Source organism: Lepus europaeus, chromosome 2, assembly GCF_033115175.1.
Source record: "Lepus europaeus isolate LE1 chromosome 2, mLepTim1.pri, whole genome shotgun sequence".
Classification (NCBI taxonomy): Eukaryota; Metazoa; Chordata; class Mammalia; order Lagomorpha; family Leporidae; genus Lepus; species Lepus europaeus.
Genome location: NC_084828.1, coordinates 161,857,545 through 161,879,285, shown reverse-complemented (window position 1 = coordinate 161,879,285; position 21,741 = coordinate 161,857,545). Strand labels below are relative to the sequence as shown.

Here is a 21,741-nt window from a genome sequence, read left to right as displayed (position 1 = left end):
GTAATTACCGTGATTGTGAATTCTCTTTATTACACCCTTAGCTGTTTCTTGTTTGTGGAGTATTGAAAGAAGTGGACCCAGTTGTAGGGGCTGGAGCAGCAAGCAGCAGTTGGGATTGGCAGGTGTAGAAATTGCTAGCTAGGCTTCACTGCCCTAGGACACACTTTCCTCCCTGTCTCTCTGCTTCCTGCTGCAAATTCCATCCCAGCACCTGAGGGTACTGAAGTGAACTAGGTGGATACAGTCCCATCTCACACGGAGTTTGCCTTCTTTAGGTTAAACAAACAGGAGACCTGGGGGAAAAAAGAAGAAAATAAGACAGGGTCATGCAGGCATCAACATAGAAGCAGTGGTCCAGGAGACCTCTGAGGCAGTAGCGTTTGTGCTGGAACCTGAGTGATAAGCAACTAAAATACCTGAAACTCTGGGTATTTTAGGCAGTAGGATTAACATTTGCAAAGGATTTCTAGTAGGAGAACCTTTGACACACAGAATAGCTGCAGGAACAGCAGCGACCAGAACTTGTGGGGTTTTGAGGATTATGGAAATGACTTAGACTTGATTCTAAGTGAAATAGGAATCAGAAAGTTTTCAGCAGGGAAGAATATTTTCAAAGATTACTGTAGCTGTTGTAAAAATAATAGGGTCAGGGGATGAAGCAGGGAGACAGACAGCTTATGTTCGTCTGAATAGGAGATGGCCATGGTTTGTGAGTCCCAGGAGGGCAGGGCTTTTCATTTTGTTCCTCATGCTGCTAGCTCTTGCAGTAGTGCCAGTACATTTCAGATGTTGGGCACTCTGTAAACACTTGTTGGCTTGAGTACACATGGTAGTGGAGATGAGAAATAGATGAATCCAGGATTACTTTCTGTAGCAGTGTAAACAAGACTTGCTGCTGAATCGGATGTTTGACATCAGAAAGGAAGAAATCAGGATTCATGGTTTTGGTTGGAGCAACTCAGTGGATGGGAGTGCCAGTAATTGAGATGGAGAAATCTTTCAGAGTAGCAGGTTTCGGGAGGGAAATCATCACCTGTCTTTTGGACAACTTGACTAATTTGTTGTTAAATACTGTTCACTAGAGATATCAAATAAGTGATCGGATATATGAATCTATGAAAGGTCAGGCAGGGGAAATAAGTTAGGATATCAATCAGATTATAAGTTACATAGAGCCATCTGAATATAGAGAATTTGAAATGACAGCATTGCTGATTTGGTTCAAGATTTTGAGACTCAAATTGGACAGGAAACTTTAGTAAATAACAACTAGAGGCTAATTAATAACAACTAATGTCTCATTGTTGAAGTGTCATAGATTCAATGAAATCAGATTTGTCTTTTCATTCAGAAAGTATTTGAGTACCAGGTAAGTTAACCAACCATCCCAGTTTGCCTAGCACTGAGAGCCCACATAGCAGAACACCGCTCAGTCTCAGGCACACTGGGTGATTGGGTACCCTAGTGCCAGGTAACTAGTCATGGTGAGACTTGCAGCATTTGATGCAAATAGAGTCACAGTTTCAGAAAAATTTAACATGTTTTGAGAAGGCTAAATTAAAAGCTTCTGACTGGGCCACACAGCAGACTTATAGAATGACAAATGCCCTAAATGGCACTGTGACCTCAGAATCAACCCTTAAAGCATTCGGATCTGGTGGAAAAGCTCATGAGAACATTTCAGGCAGGGAAAGCCAAGACATTGTGGCAAAAAATTATCTACACGAAGGATCTCTATGAGTGAGATCCCTGTGGAAAGAAAGAGCTATCAAGGAAGGATGTACTTTTCCCTGGAAGGAGGAGAGAACTTCCACTTTGATTATGACCCTGTCTGAATACTGACAGAGCTTGTGGACTCAAAAGGCTTCCATAGCCTTGGCAGCTCATGACGAGAGCCTCGGGTGATCACTGACATCATAAATAAGAGTGTCAATTGTTAAAATCAACAACAGGAGTCACTGTGCACTTACTCCCCATGTAGGATCTCTGTCCTTAATGTGTTGTACTATGAGAATTAATGGTAAAACTAGTCTTCAAACAGTACTTTATACTTTGTGTGTCTGTGTGGGTGCAAACTGTTGAAATCTTTCCTTAGTATAGAGTTGATCTGAATCAATGAAGAATGGGATGGGAGAGGGAGTAAGAGGTGGGATGGTTTAGGGGTGGGAGGGCGGGTATGGGGAAAGAACTGCTATATTCCAAAACTTGTACCTATGAAATTTATATTTATTAAATAAAAGCTTTCTTAAAAAAGAGTTTCTGACTGGCTTTAGACTTCACATCTCAGGACCTATCTAAAGTAGTTTTATCAGTATGACTAAGTAGCAAGAGGCCTTAATGTAGCTGAAACTGAACTTGTGAACTTTTGAGTTGAAGAATAAGTGTGAAATTATTCCAGAACTTATAGCTGTATATTAGGACCCCTGATACTTTCAGACCCACTTGTCTCTGAGCATGCATTGTTTTTTATGAAAATTCTGAGTAAAATTGAGGAACAGTGGAATCCAAGTGGATATGTGACCGTACAGTTTAGTTTAATGGAGTGTTTCTCAAACAGTAACTATACCACCCTCTACCTGCAACCTCTTTCATACTCTGGTGATAGTGGGCTATTGGAAATTTGTGGGGGTAGTTCTGGTGGTTTTCATGACTGCAAGATATTACCAACATTTAATGGTCAGAGACCAGGTTTGCTAAACATGCTACAGTGAGAATTGCCATAGCAAAAATACTTTGAAAAAGAAGTTTGTTAAATTCTGTAACTCTCCTGGATTTCTTTAAATGTTATTGGATCTACTACATGAAGCCTATTTTGTCCTTTTGTGAAAGAGTGCTGTTGATTAAACTTTTGGTACAGGCACTTTGGCCATAGTTACATATTCTTCTAGAAGAGATGGAAAGGAAGGGAACAAGGCATGAACAGCACCTCCGTCTTATGGGGCACTCTGAAGTGTGGGCTGAGACCTGGATCCAGATACCTAACGTGCTGTTTTCCCTTCTTTGTCCATGGTGCTCTTGCCTTTCTCGTTGGTTCTCTACTAACAGTGTGAGATCAGATGTCTTCATATTTGGTTTCGAACTAAATGTCTGGTTTTTCGTCCCAGGCCTCTTCACTAAATATGAGGTGGTTCTTTCTAATGTTGGAAAAGCCATTGTGTTACAGTTTGTGCCAGTTGTTGTGTATGTTATCTTCACAGAGATACTCTGCTTTTCTTTACAAATATTTTTTGTGCACACTTAATGGTTTTTAGTCTCTGTTCAGTTTAAGAGGAATTCAATTATCGTGTGATAATTATAGCATGATGCTAGTTATCTGCAACATCAGGTTTACTTTTCCTTAGCCTTTGTATTTTCATATAAAATGTGTGGATAAGCTAACACCTACTTTTCAATGTAGTTGTGAGAATTACTTAAGATTATGTCTATGAAGTGCTTAGCATAGTCCCTCCAGCACATCAGCACACAGTAAGTAGTAGTCTTTTTTTTTTTTTTTTTACCACTGTTATGGATAGTACTTGGACCTTGCTAAGCTTCTTTCCGATTTTTAAAAAGGATTCATATAGAATTGATTTTTGTGTCATTATTGAGTAATGTCTTGGTCAATTGATTTTTGTAGATTTACCATCACCAGGGAAATAGGGGCATTCTCAGTAGAAGGTGTTTTGTTTTGTTTTTTTTGTTTTTTGTTTTTTTGTTTTTTTAAGATTTTGTTTACTTGAAAGAGTTACAGACAGAGAGAGAGAGGTCTTCCGTCCGCTGGTTTACTCCCTAGATGGCCGCAACGCCCAGTGCTGTGCCCATCCGAGCCAGGAGCTTCTTCCGGGTCTCCTACGTGGGTGCAGGGGCCCAACGACTTGGGCCATCTTCTGCTTTCTCAGGCCATAGCAGAGAGCTAGAATGGTAGTGGAGCAGCTGGGACTTGAACCGGCACCCATATGGGATGCTAGCACTGCAAACAGCGGCTTTACTGGCTATGCCATAGCATCGGCCACGGGGTTGTTAATTTTAATGCTTATGATCTGCAAATCTGTCTACTACATGTTATAACAGTGTTTTACCTAATTAACACTTTTGTTTCTCAATACCTTAAAACTTGATTGAATATATTTTCATTTTACCTTTTTTCTAATTTTATTATTTGCTAATTATTTTACTTTATTAGTTTGTCATGTTTATCTTATCTTAAAAGACTTTTTTTTTAAGATTTATTTATTTATTTTGAAAGAGTTACAAAGAGGGAGATAGAGACTTAAATCCACTTACATCTTACATGAACTTACATCTGGTTCACTCCCAGATGGCCACAATGGCCATGCCTGGACCAGGTAGAAGCCAGGAGCCACATCCAGGTCTCCCACATAGGTGGCAGGGGCCCAAGCATTTGGGCCATTTTCCGTTGCTTTTCCAAAACCATTATGGGGAGCTGGATCTGAAGTGGTGCAGCCAGTACACAAACCGGTGCCCATATAGGATGCCAGTGTCACAGGCAGCAGCCTTACCACTGTGCCACAACATGGGCCCCCATTAAGTATTTTAAGTGTACTATAGGGGCTGGCACTGTGGCCTAGCAGGTTAACAAGCTGCTGCCTCCTACAGTACCATTATTCTCTATGAGCACTGGTTGAGCCCTGGCTGCTCCACTTGATGCAGTCAGCTCGCTGCTAGTGAGCCTGGAAAAGCATTGGAGGATGGCCCAAGTGCTTGGGCCTGTGCACTCACATGGGAGACCCAGAAGAAGCTTCTTGCCCCTGGCTTTGGCCTGGTCCAGCCCCAGCCATTGTGGCCATTGGGTAGTGAACCAGTGGTTAGAGGATCTCTTTCTATGTGTCTTCCCCACTCCCCCTGTAACTCTGCCTTTCAAATAAATAAAAAATAAATCTTTTTAAAAACATTCTGTGATATTCATTATTCTAAGCTATACATAAAGACTTGAGATCACCTTTTTACTATCAACAATTTGTAGTTAAGAAATGACACCAGTGTACTTTTTGTTATCAGAAGTTAATGGACCTCGTAATCTGACTTCTTTAAACACCAGGGTTTATGGGGCTGGCGCTTTGGCGTAGCAGGTAAAGCCGCTGCCTGCAGTGCCAACATCCCATATAGGTGCCGGTTCAAATCCTGGCTGCTTTACTTCCAATCCAGCTCTCTGGTATGGCCTGGGAAAGCAATAGAAGATGGCCCAAGTCCTTGGGCCCTGCACTCATGTGGGAGACCCAGAAGAAGCTCCTGGCTTCAGATCAGCGCAGCTCCTGCCGTCGCGGCCAATTGGGGAGTGAACCAGCAGATGGAAGACCTCTCTCTCTCTCTCTCTCTCTCTCTGCCTCTCTTTTTCTCTGTGTATAACTCTGCCTTTCAAATAAATAAATAGATCTTTTAAAAAAAAAAAAGCCCTGGGTTTAGAGGAGTCAATAGTTGCTATATAACTTACTGGTTTATGTGATTCCTGATCCTTTTCCTAATTTTATAAATTCCAGGGAGAAACACATCTCATCTTTCCTAAAAAAGCTTCAGTGGAGCAATTGCAAAAAATTCGAGACCTGATTGCCATAGAGAGAAGCAGCAGATTGGATGGGTCAAGTAACAGCCACAAGACAGAATCCTCTCAGCAGCCTGCAACCGGTACTCCACTGCCTGCGACACTGTCTTCCGGTCCCACAGAGCCAATCCAGAATGTGGGGAACCATCAGGGGCAGCCCTCAAACCCACCATTGTCGCCAATGGTAATGTTGGAACTTAACCCTCCATAGTTACTCGTCTCAATGTTGAAACACCAATAATAAGACAATCTCTTAGTCTGAAACCACATGCAATCTTTATAAGAGAAGAAATCTTCTAGTTAGACATAAGATTTAAATGTTCAATTTCTTATTTGAGAAGTAACCCCTTAAAGGTAAATGAATACAAGTTCAAATAGGCTCTTCAATAGGGAATTACTTAAATCACTGTATATCTTTACATTGGCATAATTAGCATCTGCTGAAAATGATGATGTGGTCTGTTTTGATTTGAGGATCATTATTCTATGGAAAAAGATGATAGTTTAAATTTAAATACATTTGTAGTATTTGCATAATACTTCAGTTTGGCTTAGTAAAAACATACGTACATGTATATGTCCATTTTTAAAAGGTGTAGAAAAGCATACATGGAAGCTTTAATTTTTTCTGAGTGATAAAATTATGGATGATTTCATTTTTTTTTTTTTTTTTTTGGCTCTTCGGCTAGGACAGCAGAGGCTTTTTATTGTACGCGCGTTACAGTCGGCCACAACAGAACAGGATTAGTCCAGAAAGCCCCGGCCCAGGGCGGCCTCCGGGGCCGTTTCGGTGTCGGCGGAGCGGTCTCCCAGGTGTTCGCAGCGATCCGAGTCTCGGCCGAGCCGGACGCAGCGGCTCGCAGTCCAACAGCTGCACCGGCGACCCGGGACGGGCATTCCTGCTCCTGCCCCCGGCCGTCACGCGCACACAGCCAGCGATCTACTTGGACCTCTGAATTCTATCATGTGATTTGACAAAGTCACACACATTGTATTTTTTTTTTTTTAACAAAGAGTCTTAAATACATCTTGCATCAGAAACCAAAATAATTGAAAGTATGATTAGTGAAGAAAAAAAGTCTCTTTGGTTTTAAAAAAGACAGATTTCACATTTAAGCTTCCATTTGTACTCCAAATAACTTTTACTCTGTCAGGCAATTATGTAGCCTGAGTGCATGGTTACCCAGCTGCTGTAATGGCAATGCAATCAGCAGCCTTCTATTTTTATGACTTAGTTTTTTCAGGGTTGTGCCAATGAATATGTAAAGAAATAAAGTAAGAAAATAAACGTTATTGTTCAAGATCATTTGAATGCCATTAAAGCCACAATGAATGAGGTAGTTTCCAGATTGAAAAGAATTAAATTGAGAATAAAAAATACTCTGGATGCGTTCTTACCCTCTCAGTAAATGAAAATCCGCACTTAAGAAAAAGATACCACTTTTAATGCCTCTTTTTTGTCAGAATTCTTTCAAATAAAAATGGCGACTGTTTTTAATGCTTTTCTGTCAGTTCTGGTAGAGGAGCTTGTTCCTCTGTGGCTGGTGTCTGTTCTTCCTTCAGCTGTGTGCTCATGTCTCTGTTGACGGAGGCCCTCCCTCGTCTCTGTGTCCCGCCTGCTCACTGGAATCTCACACAGATGAGGCCCAGTTGTGGACTTCCTCTTTTCTTAGAGACTCTTCTCAGTGCCTTTTAAACCTTGCTTTAGACCAGTTTTCATTTACGGTTGTTCCAGTGGTGTCACTTGCAGGTTTCTGAACTTAATCCCAGACTGGCTTGCATCATAGTGGTAGGGAAGTGAATTTAGAATCTGCATGTTTAACAAGCAGATTAATGTGTAAGAACTTTTTTTGAAAGTGTTCTTATTTAATTTTTATTTACTGGGCCGGCACTGTGGCAGAGGAGGTTAATCCTCCGCCTGCGGCGCCAGTTCTAGTTCCGGCTGCTCCTCTTCCCATCCAGCTCTCTGCTGTGGCCCGGGAAAGCAGTAGAAGATGGCCCAGGCCCTTGGGCCCCTGTACCCACATGGGAGACCTGGAAGAAGCTCCTGGCTCCTGGCGTTGGATCGGCGCAGCTCCGGCCGGTGCGGCCATTTGGGGAGTGAACCAGCAGACAGAAGACCTTTCTCTCTGTCTCTCCCTCTCACTATCTGTAATTCTACCTCTCAAATAAATTTAAAAAAAATTTTTTTTTTAATTTTATTTACTTTGTTTGAAAGGCAGTGAGACCGAGATCTTCCATCTGCTGGTTCATACCCCCAAAATGCTAAGAACAGCTGGGGTTTGGCCAAGCCAAAGCCAGGCGCTTGTAACTCAAACAATTATTTGAGCCATCATCTACTGCCTCCCAGGGTACACATTTGCAGGAAATAGACGAGTCGGGACTCAAACCAGGCACTCCAACATGGGAAACCGGCATCCTAAGCAGCATTTTAACCACGGTGCCAAATGCAGACTACGGCACTCCTATTTTAGAAACGAGCCAACATATGGATTTGCTGGATCCTGCATGTCCTATATTTCTCACTTCCTCTTCCCCTTATTCATCATTGTGTCTTGATTTCTAATTTTAGTATATATGCTGCTAAAGCAGGCACGTGTCTTGATTTCTCATATGCTTATCTGGTGGGTCTCCACACTTTAATTAATTATGTACCCTATCAGAAAAATATTTTTGAGCATGTACTCAATATATTTTTGTGTATAAGTTATATATGTATACTACTGTGGCAATATGCTATATGCAATATAAAACAGTATAAATGAGCTAGAGTAAATAATGTGTTTTTTTCCCCAAAGGTTATTTATTTATTTAAAAGGCAGAGTTACAGAGAGAGAGAGGGAGAGCCATCACGAGCTCTTCTTTTGCTGGAAAGAGATCAATTGATCTTCCTTTGCTGGTTTACTCCCCAGATGACCACAATGGCCAGGGCTGGGCCAGACCAAAGACTGGAGCCTGAGTCTCCATCTGGGTCTTCCACATGGATGGCAGGGGCACAAGGACTTGGGACGTCTTCCACTGCTTTCCCAGGCACATTAGCAGGGAGCTGGATCAGAAATGAAGTATATGGAACGCAGCCAGTACTTATAAGGGATGCTGGTGTTGCAGGTGACAGCCTAACCTACCGCACCACAATGCTGGCCCAAAAATAATATATTTTATTCTAAAACATTTGTAATAAATGTAGACCTAAATCTAAATTTTAAATAGTCATAATTTTGAATTTAGGGAGACTGACTTTGTCAGATCATTGGATTGTTAAAGATTTTTTCCCTTGAAATACAGTTGTTGAAGGGCTCAAACTAAAAAAGTAGTTTTAGCATTGCTGTTTTCTCCTGTTCACATGTACCTGCATTTTTAGTATTAGCGTCAGTGCTCAGAGTGGTTCATATTCCTAAACCAGTTTGAGGTTTGATTTAGCTAAAGCGAGCACATATATTCTAGATCTAATTAGCCAGGTACATTTGAACTACAAGCATTGCAACATGAGGATGTAGAAGTAGGAGTAACTTCACCACTGTTAACCCCTCTTCTACTCTGCAGCATTTTCTGTCTTCCCCTCCCCTGTCTGCAGAGGAACCGTGATTAGTCCAAATTTCAAGTATTGCCATAATTTAACTTCTTTACTTTTTGGACAAAAAATGGTATAAATAGAAGTTGTAATGTTGTAATATCTTCTCTCCATATCCAAATGAACTATTTTGTACAGCTCTTTGAGAGTACTTGGCCCACTTTGTGAACTCCTCTTATACACCTCGGTCTCGGCAACTTGTTTTCTCATTAACACCATCATAATACTGTTCTTACTAAGGTCATCAACAGTTTTATGTTGCTGCACTTAGGGGACTGTTTTCACTGGACTGTTCAGTACTTTTTTTGTTGTTTTTACTGGACCATTCAATATTTTTTTAATTTGAAAGGCAGAGAGACAGAGAGAGAAGTCTTTGATTTTCTGGTTCATTCCCAAATGCCTGCAGCAGCCTGGGCTGGGCCAAGTAGTTAACTCAATCCAGGTGTCCAACATGGGGACAGGGACCCAGCTTCTTGAGCCAAAATCTGCTGCTTCTCGGGGTGCACGTTAGTTGGAAATTGGAATCAGAAGCAGAGTGGGAACTGTTACCAAGGCACTCCTAAATAGGATGCGGGCATTGAGGGCAGGATCTTACCCACTGTGGCACCAAATGCCTACCCCCCTCACTAGACTTCAGCCATTTCACTGGACTTGGCCATTTCCTACTGTGAGTGGCAGAGTTTCTGACCCAGTTGGCTGATGTCAGAGATGCGGTGCACCGAGTGCGGCATCCTGACTCCCACAGTGAGTCAGCCTTCAGGACGTGTGGCCTGTGTCTGAAGTTCCTCTGGTACCCGCCTGCTTCTTCCTGCTGCTACTGTGACGGCCCTGGTTCAGGCCCTCAGGTCTCAGGCTCTGCAGTAGTCTCCTGTGGGGGCTTCTCATAGCTGCTTCCTCAATGCCACACCCGGAGTGATATTCTGAAAACACTGAAGGTTTTATTCCCTTGCTTAAATCTCTTCAATGACTTTCCCGTTGCTTACCAACCCTACTTAATTCTCAGCTTTACCTCACCACCATTTTCCTCTTAATTCCCTATATATTGGACACCTGAACTCTCTAATCATTCAAAATACGCCAAGCACATCCCAACACATCCCCAGGGTACCTACATGCTGATCCTTCTGACAGGAGCGGTCTCTTCCCCCGTCCCCCTATTCTTTTTTTGCTAGCTGCTTCTCCTTTATATTCTAACACAAATGTCATTTCTTCAGGGCAGCCTAGGTTCAGAAGACCTATTGTAGGGTCTTATTTTATCCTTTATATTTACTTTATAACTCTTATAGTTAAGAACAAGTTGTTTGTTGTATCCCCATTACCTAGCAAATAAAGGATCTGGTAAATATTTGAGTAAGTGAACATAGTTGTATCACTATTAGTTTGTTTCTGTATCCATGAACTGCTTAATTTATAATGTTAATGTCATTTTCTATTTTCATTTCCATTATTTTTCAAAAAAACACATTTACAAATAATTGTTTGTTGAATGTCTTTAGTGATTCTGTCAGTATGTTTTTATTACCTTTCCCCTATAGACCACAGAGTGATCATGTCTGGCCTATGTACCATACATCACCAGTTTTTTTGTTGTTGTTTTTGGTTTTTTTTTTAAAGATTTATTTATTTGTTTGAAAATCAGAGTTAAACACAGAGAGAAGGAGAGGCAGAGAGAGAGAGAGAGAGAGAGAGAGAGAGAGAGTCAGAGAGAAGTCTTCCATCTGCTGGTTCATTCCCCAGTTGGCTGCAACAGCCAGAGCTGTGCCGACCCAAAGCCAGGAGCCAGGAGCTTCTTCCCAGTCTCCCATGACAGTGCAAGGGCCCAAGGGCTTGGGCTTGGGCCATCCTCTATTGCTTTCAGGCCATAGCAGAGAGCTGGATCAGAAGTAGAGCAGCTAGGTCTCGAACCAGCACCCATATGGGACGCTGGCACTGCAGGCGGTGGCTTTACCCACTATGCCATAGAGCCGGCCTCCCATCACAAGTTCTTAATACAGCACACCTGACTTTAAAGTATTTGGTAGTGGTTTTTGTTTTTTGTTTTTTGTTTTCTGAGTGTTAATGCTGGGATTTTATTCCTTCAGGGACCTCGTTACCCTGGTGACAGCCTGGGGGATGTGGATTGTAGGAAAGATTTGCAGCCAAACACAGACAGATGTCTCTAGCCACCTTTGGTGGCCCAAGTGACAGACACTGAACATGGCAAAGAACACGTGGGACAGGGTGCTGAGTACCAGCTGGGTGAAGCAGTGGCCCATAGTGTCCTCTTCCCATACCAGGAGCACCCACGCTGCACTGGTGCTGCACAGCCAGGCCAGAAGCTGCTCTGTGGCTGCCTAACCTAAAGGGGAATGCCAGGGGAAAAGGTGAAGGGTGTCAGTCAGCAGTGTGCCCAGATCCCGGCACAGTCTCTTACCCCATCTGGCCCTGAAAGCCAAGCGTCCCTGTCTCCCTGTCCCTGGAGCCTCCTGTCTCTCTCTGGGCAGTGGTCACCCACCCACCACTTCCCTGTTTCCCCTCCCCCTTGGGGTCCTGGTAATGGGTTATTAATTTTTTTGGCCAGTCTGTTTCTGCTTTCAATATGTACCTTTAACCTATTCACATTTATTGTGGTTGATATTATGTTTGAACTTATTTCTGACACATTTTGTTGCCAATTTTCCTGCTTGTGTTTAGATCAAGTTTTTTTCCATTATTACCCCACTAAGAATTAGGGACTTAACTATCATCTTTTTAGACTTCTAATTATTGGCCTGAAGTTTTTAATGAGAGTTATTTAATTTTATATTTTTTTTACCAACATCTTAGAGAGGAACTTATTTTCTTCTCCCTTTGCCACCTTCCTTAGGAAGTGCCTGAGATTTTACTTGCAACTTGTGATTATTTATACCAAAACAACTCAAATTTTGCCAGTTGATTTTTTTTTTGTTTGTTTTTCTTGATTCTCTTCTGTTTATCTTATTGCAGATCCTATTCCTGGGTATCTTTATTTATTTAGGCTATATTATGTTTTTGCCAACTTTTCTAACAATTCTTTTAGATAGGACTTGAAAGTAACATTTTTTCAGATTATTATGTTAAAAATGTATTTATTTTGCCCTCCTATATGACTGATTTGGCTGGATATGAATTTTAGGTTCCAAAGCATTTTCTCTAAGAAATTTCAAAAGTTGTGCTTCATTGTTTCTAGTTAGCTGTCTGACATAAAATTATGTATTCTTTACACGTAATCTTTCTTTCTGCTTAAAAATCAGGATTTTGTTTTTAGCCTTACTGTTAAAAATGTCACCATTGGGGCCGGCGCTGTGGCATAGCGGGGAGAGCCACCGCCTGCAGCACCGGCATCCCATGTGGGCGCAAGTTCGAGACCCGGCCGCTCCACTTCCAATCCAGTTCTCTGCTATGGCCTGGGGAAGCAGTGGGAGATGGCCCAAGTCCTTGGGCCCCTGCACCCACATGGGAAACCTGGAGGAAGCTCCTGGCCCCTGGCTTTAGATCGGCACAGCTCAGGCCGTTGCAGCCATCTGGGGAGTGAACCAGCAAGTGGAAGATCTCTCTCTCTCTCTCTTTCTCCTCTCTATCTAGCTCTCCTTCTCTCTCTGTGTAACTGTGACTTTCAAGTAAAATAAATAAAAATCTTTATAGGGGCCGGCACCGTGGCTCACTTGGTTAATCCTCCACCTGCAGCGCCGACATCCCATATGGGCGCTGAGTTCTAGTCCCGGTTGTTCCTCTTCCAGTCCAGCTCTCTGCTGTGGCCCGGGAAGGCAGAGGAGGATGGCCCAAGTGCTTGGGCCCATGCACCCATATGGGAGACCAAGAAGAAGCTCCTGGCTCCTGGCTTTGGATCGGCGCAGCGCCGCCTGTAGCAGCCATTTGAGGGGTGAACCAATGGAAGAAGACCCTTCTGTCTCGCTCTCTCTCTCACTGTCTAACTCTGTTAAATAAATAAATAAATAAATAAATAAAAATCTTTATTAAAAAAAAGTCACCATTATGTGCTTAGTTTTTGTTCTATTTTTCATTTATCCTGGCTCTTAAGCTTTCAGAAGTTTATTTCAGTTTCTTCTGTCTATCATTTCTGTATGCAGTCGCTTTCTTCCATTGTTTCTGTTCTCTAGAATTCCTATGAACTGGGCTGGAGAACTGTTGGATTTATCTTCAGTGTCTTTTTGTGCCTCATTCTCAGAAGATAGCTTTCTTAATCTTCTAACAAGCTGATGATCATTTAGCTCTTTTTATTCTGCTGTTCGACACCATCTATGCTTTCTTTATTTCAGTGTTTAACTTTTTACATCTAAGATCCATAGTTAAGTCTTTGTCTAAATACAGATAGTCTCCAACTTAACAAGAGTTTGACTTATAATTTTTCTACTTTATGATGGTGTGAGATAATTGGCATTTTTTTTAAAGATTTTTATTTATGTGAGAGGTAGAATTACAGACAGAAGAAGAGACAGAGAGAGAGGTCTTCCTTCTGTTGGTTCACTCCCAAGATAGCCGCAACGGCAGGAGCCAGGAGATTCTTCCAGGTCTTCCATATGGGTGCAGGGTCCCAAGCACCTGGGCCATCTTCTACTACTATCCCAGGCCAGAGCAGAGAGCTAGATTGACAGAGGGGCAGCCGGGACTCAAACTGGTGCCCATACAGGATGCTGGCGCCACAGGCGGAGAATGAACCTACTGCGCATGACACTGGCCCTGATAATTGGGATTTGAATTTTGATCTTTTCTCAGGCTAGCTGTATGTGATGTGATCCTCTGTAGGGATACTGGGCAGTGGCATCAAGGTTACGAGGGTAAACAACCAGTTCTCTATATTGTGCTGTGTTGCTAAGCTATGGCATTTGGTAAGTTAGGTGTATTAAATACATTTTTCAACTTAACAGTGCCAATTGACAGGTTTATTGGCGCCTCTGTACAGTATACTCTCAAATCTCTGAAGGTAAACTTTTTTTTAAGTTTTCTGTACTTGCTCCCATTGCTACAAGATTAGTTCTAGTATTGATTTTAATGCATCTCCTCAACAGTAAGGGTTGTTTTAGCTCCATATGCTCTTGGGAGTTCCTGCTAGCTTTTCTGTGAATACTCCATTTGCTTCGAGCAGCTGTGGGGACTGGCAGGACATGCTGCATGGTCGAATATGCCAGAAGCCACTGGTCTGGGCTTGGTCACTCTTTGCTGTTGGGAGTCTTTGCATGCCCCTCCACTGCACAAAAGCAGACTCCTTTGTTGATTGAGTGACAAGGGGGCTAAAGCCGAGATTGCTGTCTGTTCCTCTGCAGAGGCCAGGCCGACTCAGTCTCCCTAACTTGTGCTCTGATGTCCTGTGACTCCTTTGCCCTTGGGTGATTTTGGAAACATTACCACCCTCTTGGTAGGGCACATTGCCTTGGTTTTCCTTTAGTCCATTCATACCTGCCTTCTCTTTTAGGAATTTCTTGAAATTCTTGACCCCTTAAAGGCATGCTACTTTTGCTAATGCTGTATATTATAGCATTTTGAAGTAGAAAAAGCTGTCAGATGCATTACTCAGAGCACTGTCTTAATCCAAGATTTCAGTCAAGAATAATCCCTGTTTAAATACATCCTCAAAACAAAGAAGCAAAAATAAACTTCAGCAACAATGAAAATTATGAGAGCAACTATGTGAATGTATGTATGTCTCAGGATTTTAAGTTAAATTTGGCCCCCCCCCCAAAAAAAAAAAACCAGCACTTTAAGAATAACTTCAGTTTTTCTAAGACAATGAAAAGGAGTTTAGCAAAATGGAACAACTATTAAGGACAGTTTTATCAGATGCCTAGGATGTGCTGCCTGTAGGCCAGCATCCCATATGGGTACCTGTTTGAGTCCCAGCTGCTCCACTTCTGATCCAGCTCCCTGCTGATGCACCTGGGAAAGCAGCAGAAGATGGCTCAGGTCCTTGGGACCCTGCACCCACGTGGGATACCTGGAAATAGCTCCTGATTCCTGGCTCAGATCAGCCCAGCTCCTGCCATTGCAGCCATTTCAGGATTGAACCAGTAGATGAAAGCTCTCTCTCTCTCTCTCTCTGTAACTCTGCCTTTCAAATAAAATAAATCTTTAAAAAATACATACATACATACATACATACAAGTATTTCCTCGTACTTTATCCCTGTCCTCTTTGGTTAGAAAAAGGGGTGAACAGCATCATCTGTGACTTAAAAGAGTAATGTCAACTTTTTTTATTAGACATACATCTAATAAAAGGCAGTTGGCATATGAAGTCAATGGGGTTGTTCTCACCTCCTATGAAAGCTAACCACCTCATAATAATTATCTGGACAAAGCAAAATAAATGTGTAAAGGTAAAAAAAAGTAATATGTAAAGGTAAAAAAAATCTGCAACAAAATATAGGGTGGGAAAAAATAAACATCTCTTATACTCTGAAATGGATAAGACTGTCTCCTAATATTAATATTGTAAAGCTTTTGGGTATAATTATCATAATTCCATGAATCTATATGTTCTCATTATTTATGAACTCATAGACCCACAGTGCTTTGTTAAATGTGATTTTTTAGCACTTAGTGAAACTCTAATTTCATTTTTTTTTCTCTATCAGGTTACTGCTGATTCAGCTATTCTAAAAATTCTTCAGTCTAATATTGAGCATGTGCTACTCTATGAAAATCTTGCTCTCCAGGAGAAAGCACTGGCTTGTATTCCAGTCCAAGAATTAAAAAGAAAATCACAAGAAAAGTTATCTCAAGCTAGAAAATTGGATAAAGGTAGGGCTTTTACATAATGATTTATGGCTAAATATCCATCATTGCTAAAGCAACATAAATACTGACCTAATGTCTTCAGCTGTGTACATGGTAGATATCTAATCCATTTCTATTGGCATTTTGCAAAAATACAATAATAGTTTAATTCTATTACATTGTATTTCATGGATATATGTTAAATTTTTTTTCAATTTTTCAGTTCTTTTAATTGTAAAATATGCAGTTCCTTTAAATAGTTAGTGGAAATGGAATGCAAAGCTAAGTTTATTTTGATGCACAATTTTTGTAAAATTATATATTTTTTGGAAGGCAGAATGACAGAGGGAGAGACAGAGAAAGAGATCTTCCGTCTGCTGGTTAATTTCCCAGATTTTCAGAACAACTGGGGAAGGGCCAGGCTAAAGCCAGGAATCTGAAACTCTTATCTGGATCTGCCACATGGGTGGCAGGGCCCCAAACACCCAGGACATCCTCTGCTGCTTTTCTAAGTGCATTTGCAGAAGAAGGATCAAAAGCAGAGCAGCCAAGACTCAGCTGGCACTGTGAGATGGAATGCCAGTGAACAAGTGGCAGCTTATTGCATTACAACACTGCCCCATAAAAATTTTTAAATCCAAGGTTGTGAAGGATCTTCAAAAAGTTCATGAGAAATGAGTATTATGACAAAATTGCATAAATCTCAAAATTCTTTTGAAACAAAGTCTTCTATTTTAATCCATTTTCCACACACTTTGAAATATCCTCATACACTTATCATAAGATTTACCATCTTTGTAATTTTTAAGTGTACATTTCAGTATTTATAAATGTATTCACAATGTTGTGCGTCTGTCTAGATCCATAATTTGTTTTGTTTTGTTTTGTTTTGTAAAACTAAGACCTCTATACCCATTAAACAACAACTCCCCATCCTCCCTTCAGCCTCTTCAGTTTTGACTTCTCTACGTATTTCATGTAAACAGACTCAAACAGTATTTGTGTATATGTGTGGTTGGCTTGTAAGGTTCATTCATGCTGTGACATACTGCAAAATATCCTTTCTTTTTAAGGCTGAATAGTATTTCATTTTATATGTCTACCACATTGTGGTTATCCATTTGTCAGTGGATGCTTAGGTTGCCTCCATATTGTAGCTGTTGTGAATAATGGCGCTGTGAATGTCGGTATACAAAATCTGAGATTCAGCCGGCGCCGTGGCTCAACAGGCTAATCCTCCGCCTAGCGGTGCTGGCACACCAGGTTCTAGTCCCAGTCGGGGCACCGGATTCTGTCCCAGTTGCCACTCTTCCAGGCCAGCTCTCTGCTGTGGCCAGGGAGTGCAGTGGAGGATGGCCCAAGTGATTGGGTCCTGCACCCCATGGGAGACCAGGAGAAGCAACTGGCTCCTGCCTTCGGAACAGCGCGGTGCGCCGGCCATAGCGCGCCAGCCGCGGCGGCCCTTGGAGGGTGAACCATTGGCAAAAGGAAGACCTTCCTCTCTGTCTCTCTCTTTCACTGTCCACTCTGCCTGTCAAAAAGTAAAAAAAAAAAAAAAAAAAAAAATCTGAGATTCTGATTTCAGTTATTTTGAGTATGTTGCTGGATTTTTTATGGTAATTCTCTTTTTGTTTCTGTTTGTGAGGAACCTCCATAGTGTTTTCCATAGTAACTGTCCTATTTTACATTCCCACCAACAATGCACAAGGAGTTCAATTCTTCATATCCTGACAAACAATGTTTTTTAAGATTGATTGATTTATTTGAAAGTCAAAGTTACAGAAAGAGGAAGATCTTCCATCTACTGGTTTGTTCCCCAGATGACATAATGACTAGGGCATGGCTGGGCCCAAGCCAGGAGCTTCATCTGGGTGTCCCACATGGGTAGCAGGTGCCCAGTGCTTGGGCCATCTTCCACTGCTGTTCCCAGGCCGTCAGCCTGTAGTTGGATCAGAAGTAGAGCAGCGAAGACAAGAACTGGCATCCAAATGGGATAATGGCATTGCAGGCAGTGGCTTTACCCAGCCCCCTCACCAGCATCTTTGTGGTAATTAGTATGTTCATGGTAAAAGGAATTAAATGATTAGTCTTTTTTGTTGCAAAAGTTTTCTTTTTTTATAGATTTATTTATTTATTTGAAAGGCAGAGATACAGAGAAAGCAGGAGAGAGAGAGGGAGAGAAAAAATATCTTCCATCCACTGGTTCACCCCCCAAACAGCTGCAACAGCTCAAACTGGGCAGGTCCAAAGCCAGGTGCCAGGAGCTTCTTCTGGTTCTCCCAGGTGGGTGCAGGGCCTCTGCTACCTTACCAGGCACATCAACTGGCACTTGAACCAGTGCCCATACGGGATGTCAACACTGCAGGCGGAAGCTTAACCTGCAAAGCCATGGTACCAGTCCTAAAAACTTGAAATCCATGAGTTTTTTCATAATATTTTTCATGAACTTTTTTTTAAGAAAGCTTTTATTTAATGAATACAAATTTCATAGATACAGCTTTAGGAATATAGAGGTTCTTCCTCCCATACCCACCCTCCCACCACTACTCCCGTCCCACTTCCTATCCCCTCTCTCACTCTATCATCCCATTCTTCATTAAGATTCATTTTTAATTAACTTTATGTACAGAAAACCAACTCTAATAAGTAAAGATTTCAATGCACTCACACACACGAAGTATCAAGTACTGTTTGAAAACAAGTTTTACAGTTAATTCTCATAGTACAACTCATTAAGAACAGAGGTCTTACATGGGGAGTAAGTGAACAGTGACTCCTGTTGTTGATTTAACAATTGACACTCTTATTTATGATATCAGTGATCACCTGAGGCTCTTGCCATGAGCTGCCAAGGCTATGGAAGCCTTTTGAGTCGATAAACTTCGTCAGTATTTAGACAGGGCTGTGAACTTTTTGATTCCCCCTGTTATGCATGGATTGCAAACTTTTCTGTACCAAAATAAACTTACATTTAATTCCATTTTCCGCAAACTTTTTGAAGTATGCTTGTATTTTCTGTTTTGTTATTTTTTTATATAATAGCCATGCTAATGGGGTTGAGGTTGTGTTTTGCAAGTTTGATTGACATGCATTTTCCTAGTGGTTAGTGAATGTTGGAAATCTTTTCATGTGCATATTAGTCATTGGTATCCTTTTTTTGAGAAATGGCTAGTCAAATCTTTTGAATGTTTTTTTAAAATATTTTTTAGCCTGAATTTGAATAAATTGTACCGTGAATCTGATAGAGACCATTTTCACAATGATCCTACAGTGAGACTACTGGCTCACTTTTTGTTAATACAGAGAAATTATTTCCTAAGAGTGGATTCTGAAGTCACCTTCAAAAACAATATTTTTTCATGTACTTTCATTCAAAAGTAGCTTTTAGTAGAACTGTGCCAGTTCTTCCTTCTTGTCCTTGATGACACTTTTGCCATTCATTTTACTTAAGTATATATTATAAACACCTAACACATTGCTCTTATTATTTAAAGTTATTTTTCATACAAGTAAGATTTAAAAAAAAATTATTTATTTGAAAGCGTTACACACAGAGAGGAGAGGCAGAGAGTGAGATCTTCCATCCACTGATTCTCTCCCCAGTTGGCTGCACGAAGCCAGGAGCCAGGAGCTTCTTTCCAGTCTCCCACATGGGTGCAGGGGCCCAAGGACTTGGGCCGTCCTCTACTGCTTTCCCAGGCCATAGCAGGGAGCTGGATCAGAAGTGGAGCAGCCGGGACTTTAATCGGCGCCCATATGGGATGCCAGCACTGTAGGCAGCGGCTTTACCCGCTATGCCACAGTGCCAGCCCCACAAGTAAGCATTTCAAAAGCCAGATTTATTTTCCCTTCATTTATTTCTTCTGTGGTGCTCTTGTTTTCTTGTGTAGATCTCGGTTTCTGACCTATATCAGCTGCTTTTTCCCCAAAGAATTTCTTAACAATAGTTCTTTCAAGGCAGGTCTTATGGAGGTGAAATTGTTTACCTAATGAGGTATTTATTTCTCCCTCACTTTTGAAGGATAGTAGGTATCAGTAAGAATCAGAATTCTTGGTTAGTGGGATTTTCATTTCCATTCTGTAAATAGGATAGGTATCTCCCTGAGAGGCTAATACTTATTTTTTTCCTTTAGAGATAAATATACACACATACACACACACACACACAGACGGGGTAGCTGCTTCATATAGTAGATGCATTTTTAGGTTTTGGAGGTCCTCTGTTCTTCCTAATGGCTGTACTAATCTGCATTCCCACCAACTGTGTATAAGGATTCCCTTTTCTCCATTTCTTCTCCAGCATTTGTTTTTTCTTTTTGTTTTTAAAGTTTTGTTTGATAATCATTCTGCCTATGGTGAGATGCTATCTCATTGCGATTTTGCTTAGTACTTCATGAACAGCTAATGATGTTGAACATATTTTCTTTTTTAAAAAAATATTTAAGTATTTATTTGAAAGGCAGAGTTAGAGAGCCAGAGACAGAGGTCCTCCATCTACTGGTTCACTCTCCAGACTGCCAGTGTCTGAGGCCGGCCTAAAGCCAGGAGCCAGGAACCCCATCCAGGTCTTCCAGATGGGTGCAGGGGCCCGGGGATTTGGGTCATCCTTCACTGCTTTCCCAGGTGCATAAGCAGGGAGCTGGATCAGAAGTGGTGTAACCAAGACTTGAAACAGCACTCTGGCTGCCAGCATCGCTGCAGTCGGCAGTTTAACTCATTGTGCACAATACCAGCCCTGAGCATATTTTCATAAATATATTGGCCATTTGTATTTATTCTTTGGAGAAGTATCTATTCATATCATTTACCCATTTTTAAATTATTTTCTTTTGTTGTTACTGAGCTTTTTGAGTTCCTTGTGTATTATGGCTGTTAATCCTTTATCAGATAAATAGTTTGCACAGATTTTCTCCTTTTCTGTTGGTATAATCTTCGTTCTGTTGATTGTTTTCTCTGCTAGGCAGAAACTTCTTAATCTGTCCTATTTTGTCTGTTTTGGGGATCAGTTGCCTGTGCTTTTGCAGTCTTACCCAAAAAGTGCATTGCCTATACCAGCGTCTAGTGGTTTGATAGTTTCAGGTCTTACATTTTAGGTGTGTGACCCATTTTGGGTTGAATTTTGTACAGAGTAAGAATTGCAGAGGAAGGCAAGTTTTGTTCTGCATTTGGCTATCCAGTTTTCCCAGCACCATTTATTGAAGAGGCGGTCCTGTCCCCAGTGTAAAGAGTTGGTACCTCTTAGAACTACTTGATTGGATGTGTGGATTCATTTCTGGGGTCTCTGTTCTGGCCCATTGGTCTGTATGTCTCTGTTTATGCCAAGCTGCTTTGGTTACTGTAGCTCTGCAGTATGTCCTAAAGGTATTGTGATGCCTCCAGCTTTATGCTTTTTGTTCAGTTTTGCTTTGGCTATTTGGGGTCCTTGGTGATTCTATATGAATTTTAGAAATTTTTTTTTTCTAGTTCTGTGAAGAATATCATTGGTATTTTGATGGGGATTGTGTTGCATTCTTTAGGTAATATGGACCATTTCTAACAATATTATTCTGCTGATCCATGGGATTAGAAAAAACTTTTTTTGTGTGTCTTCAGTTTCTTTCATTGGTGTTTTTTTTTTAATTTTTATGGTAGAGATTTTTCATCTCCTTGATTAAATTTATTCCTGGCCATTTTTGTTTTTTTGTAGCTATTGTGAATGGGACTGTTTTTATAATTTCTTACATAGTGAATTTGTTACCCCTGGATAAAAACGCTGCTAACTTTTGTATGTTGATTTTGTATCCTGCCAACTTACTAAATTTGCTGATCAATTATGATACTGTTTTGGTAGAAAGTTTAGATTTTCCTGTGTATTGAATCATACCTTCCGCAAATGGGGGTAATTTGACTTCCTCCTATTT

General features: G+C 41.2%; 1 protein-coding gene across 2 annotated transcripts in view; it reads left to right on the top strand.

Annotated features, from left to right (window-relative positions):
• The window catches only part of NGLY1 (N-glycanase 1), a 71,566-nt gene that overhangs the window by 11,278 nt on the left and 38,547 nt on the right, over positions 1 to 21,741 (top strand). For both annotated transcript variants that reach the window (XM_062215388.1, XM_062215393.1), the window contains exons 3-4: positions 5,478 to 5,723; positions 15,700 to 15,865. In XM_062215388.1, coding sequence (XP_062071372.1) covers positions 5,478 to 5,723; positions 15,700 to 15,865 — 412 coding nt within the window. The remainder of the gene's footprint in view (positions 1 to 5,477; positions 5,724 to 15,699; positions 15,866 to 21,741) is intronic.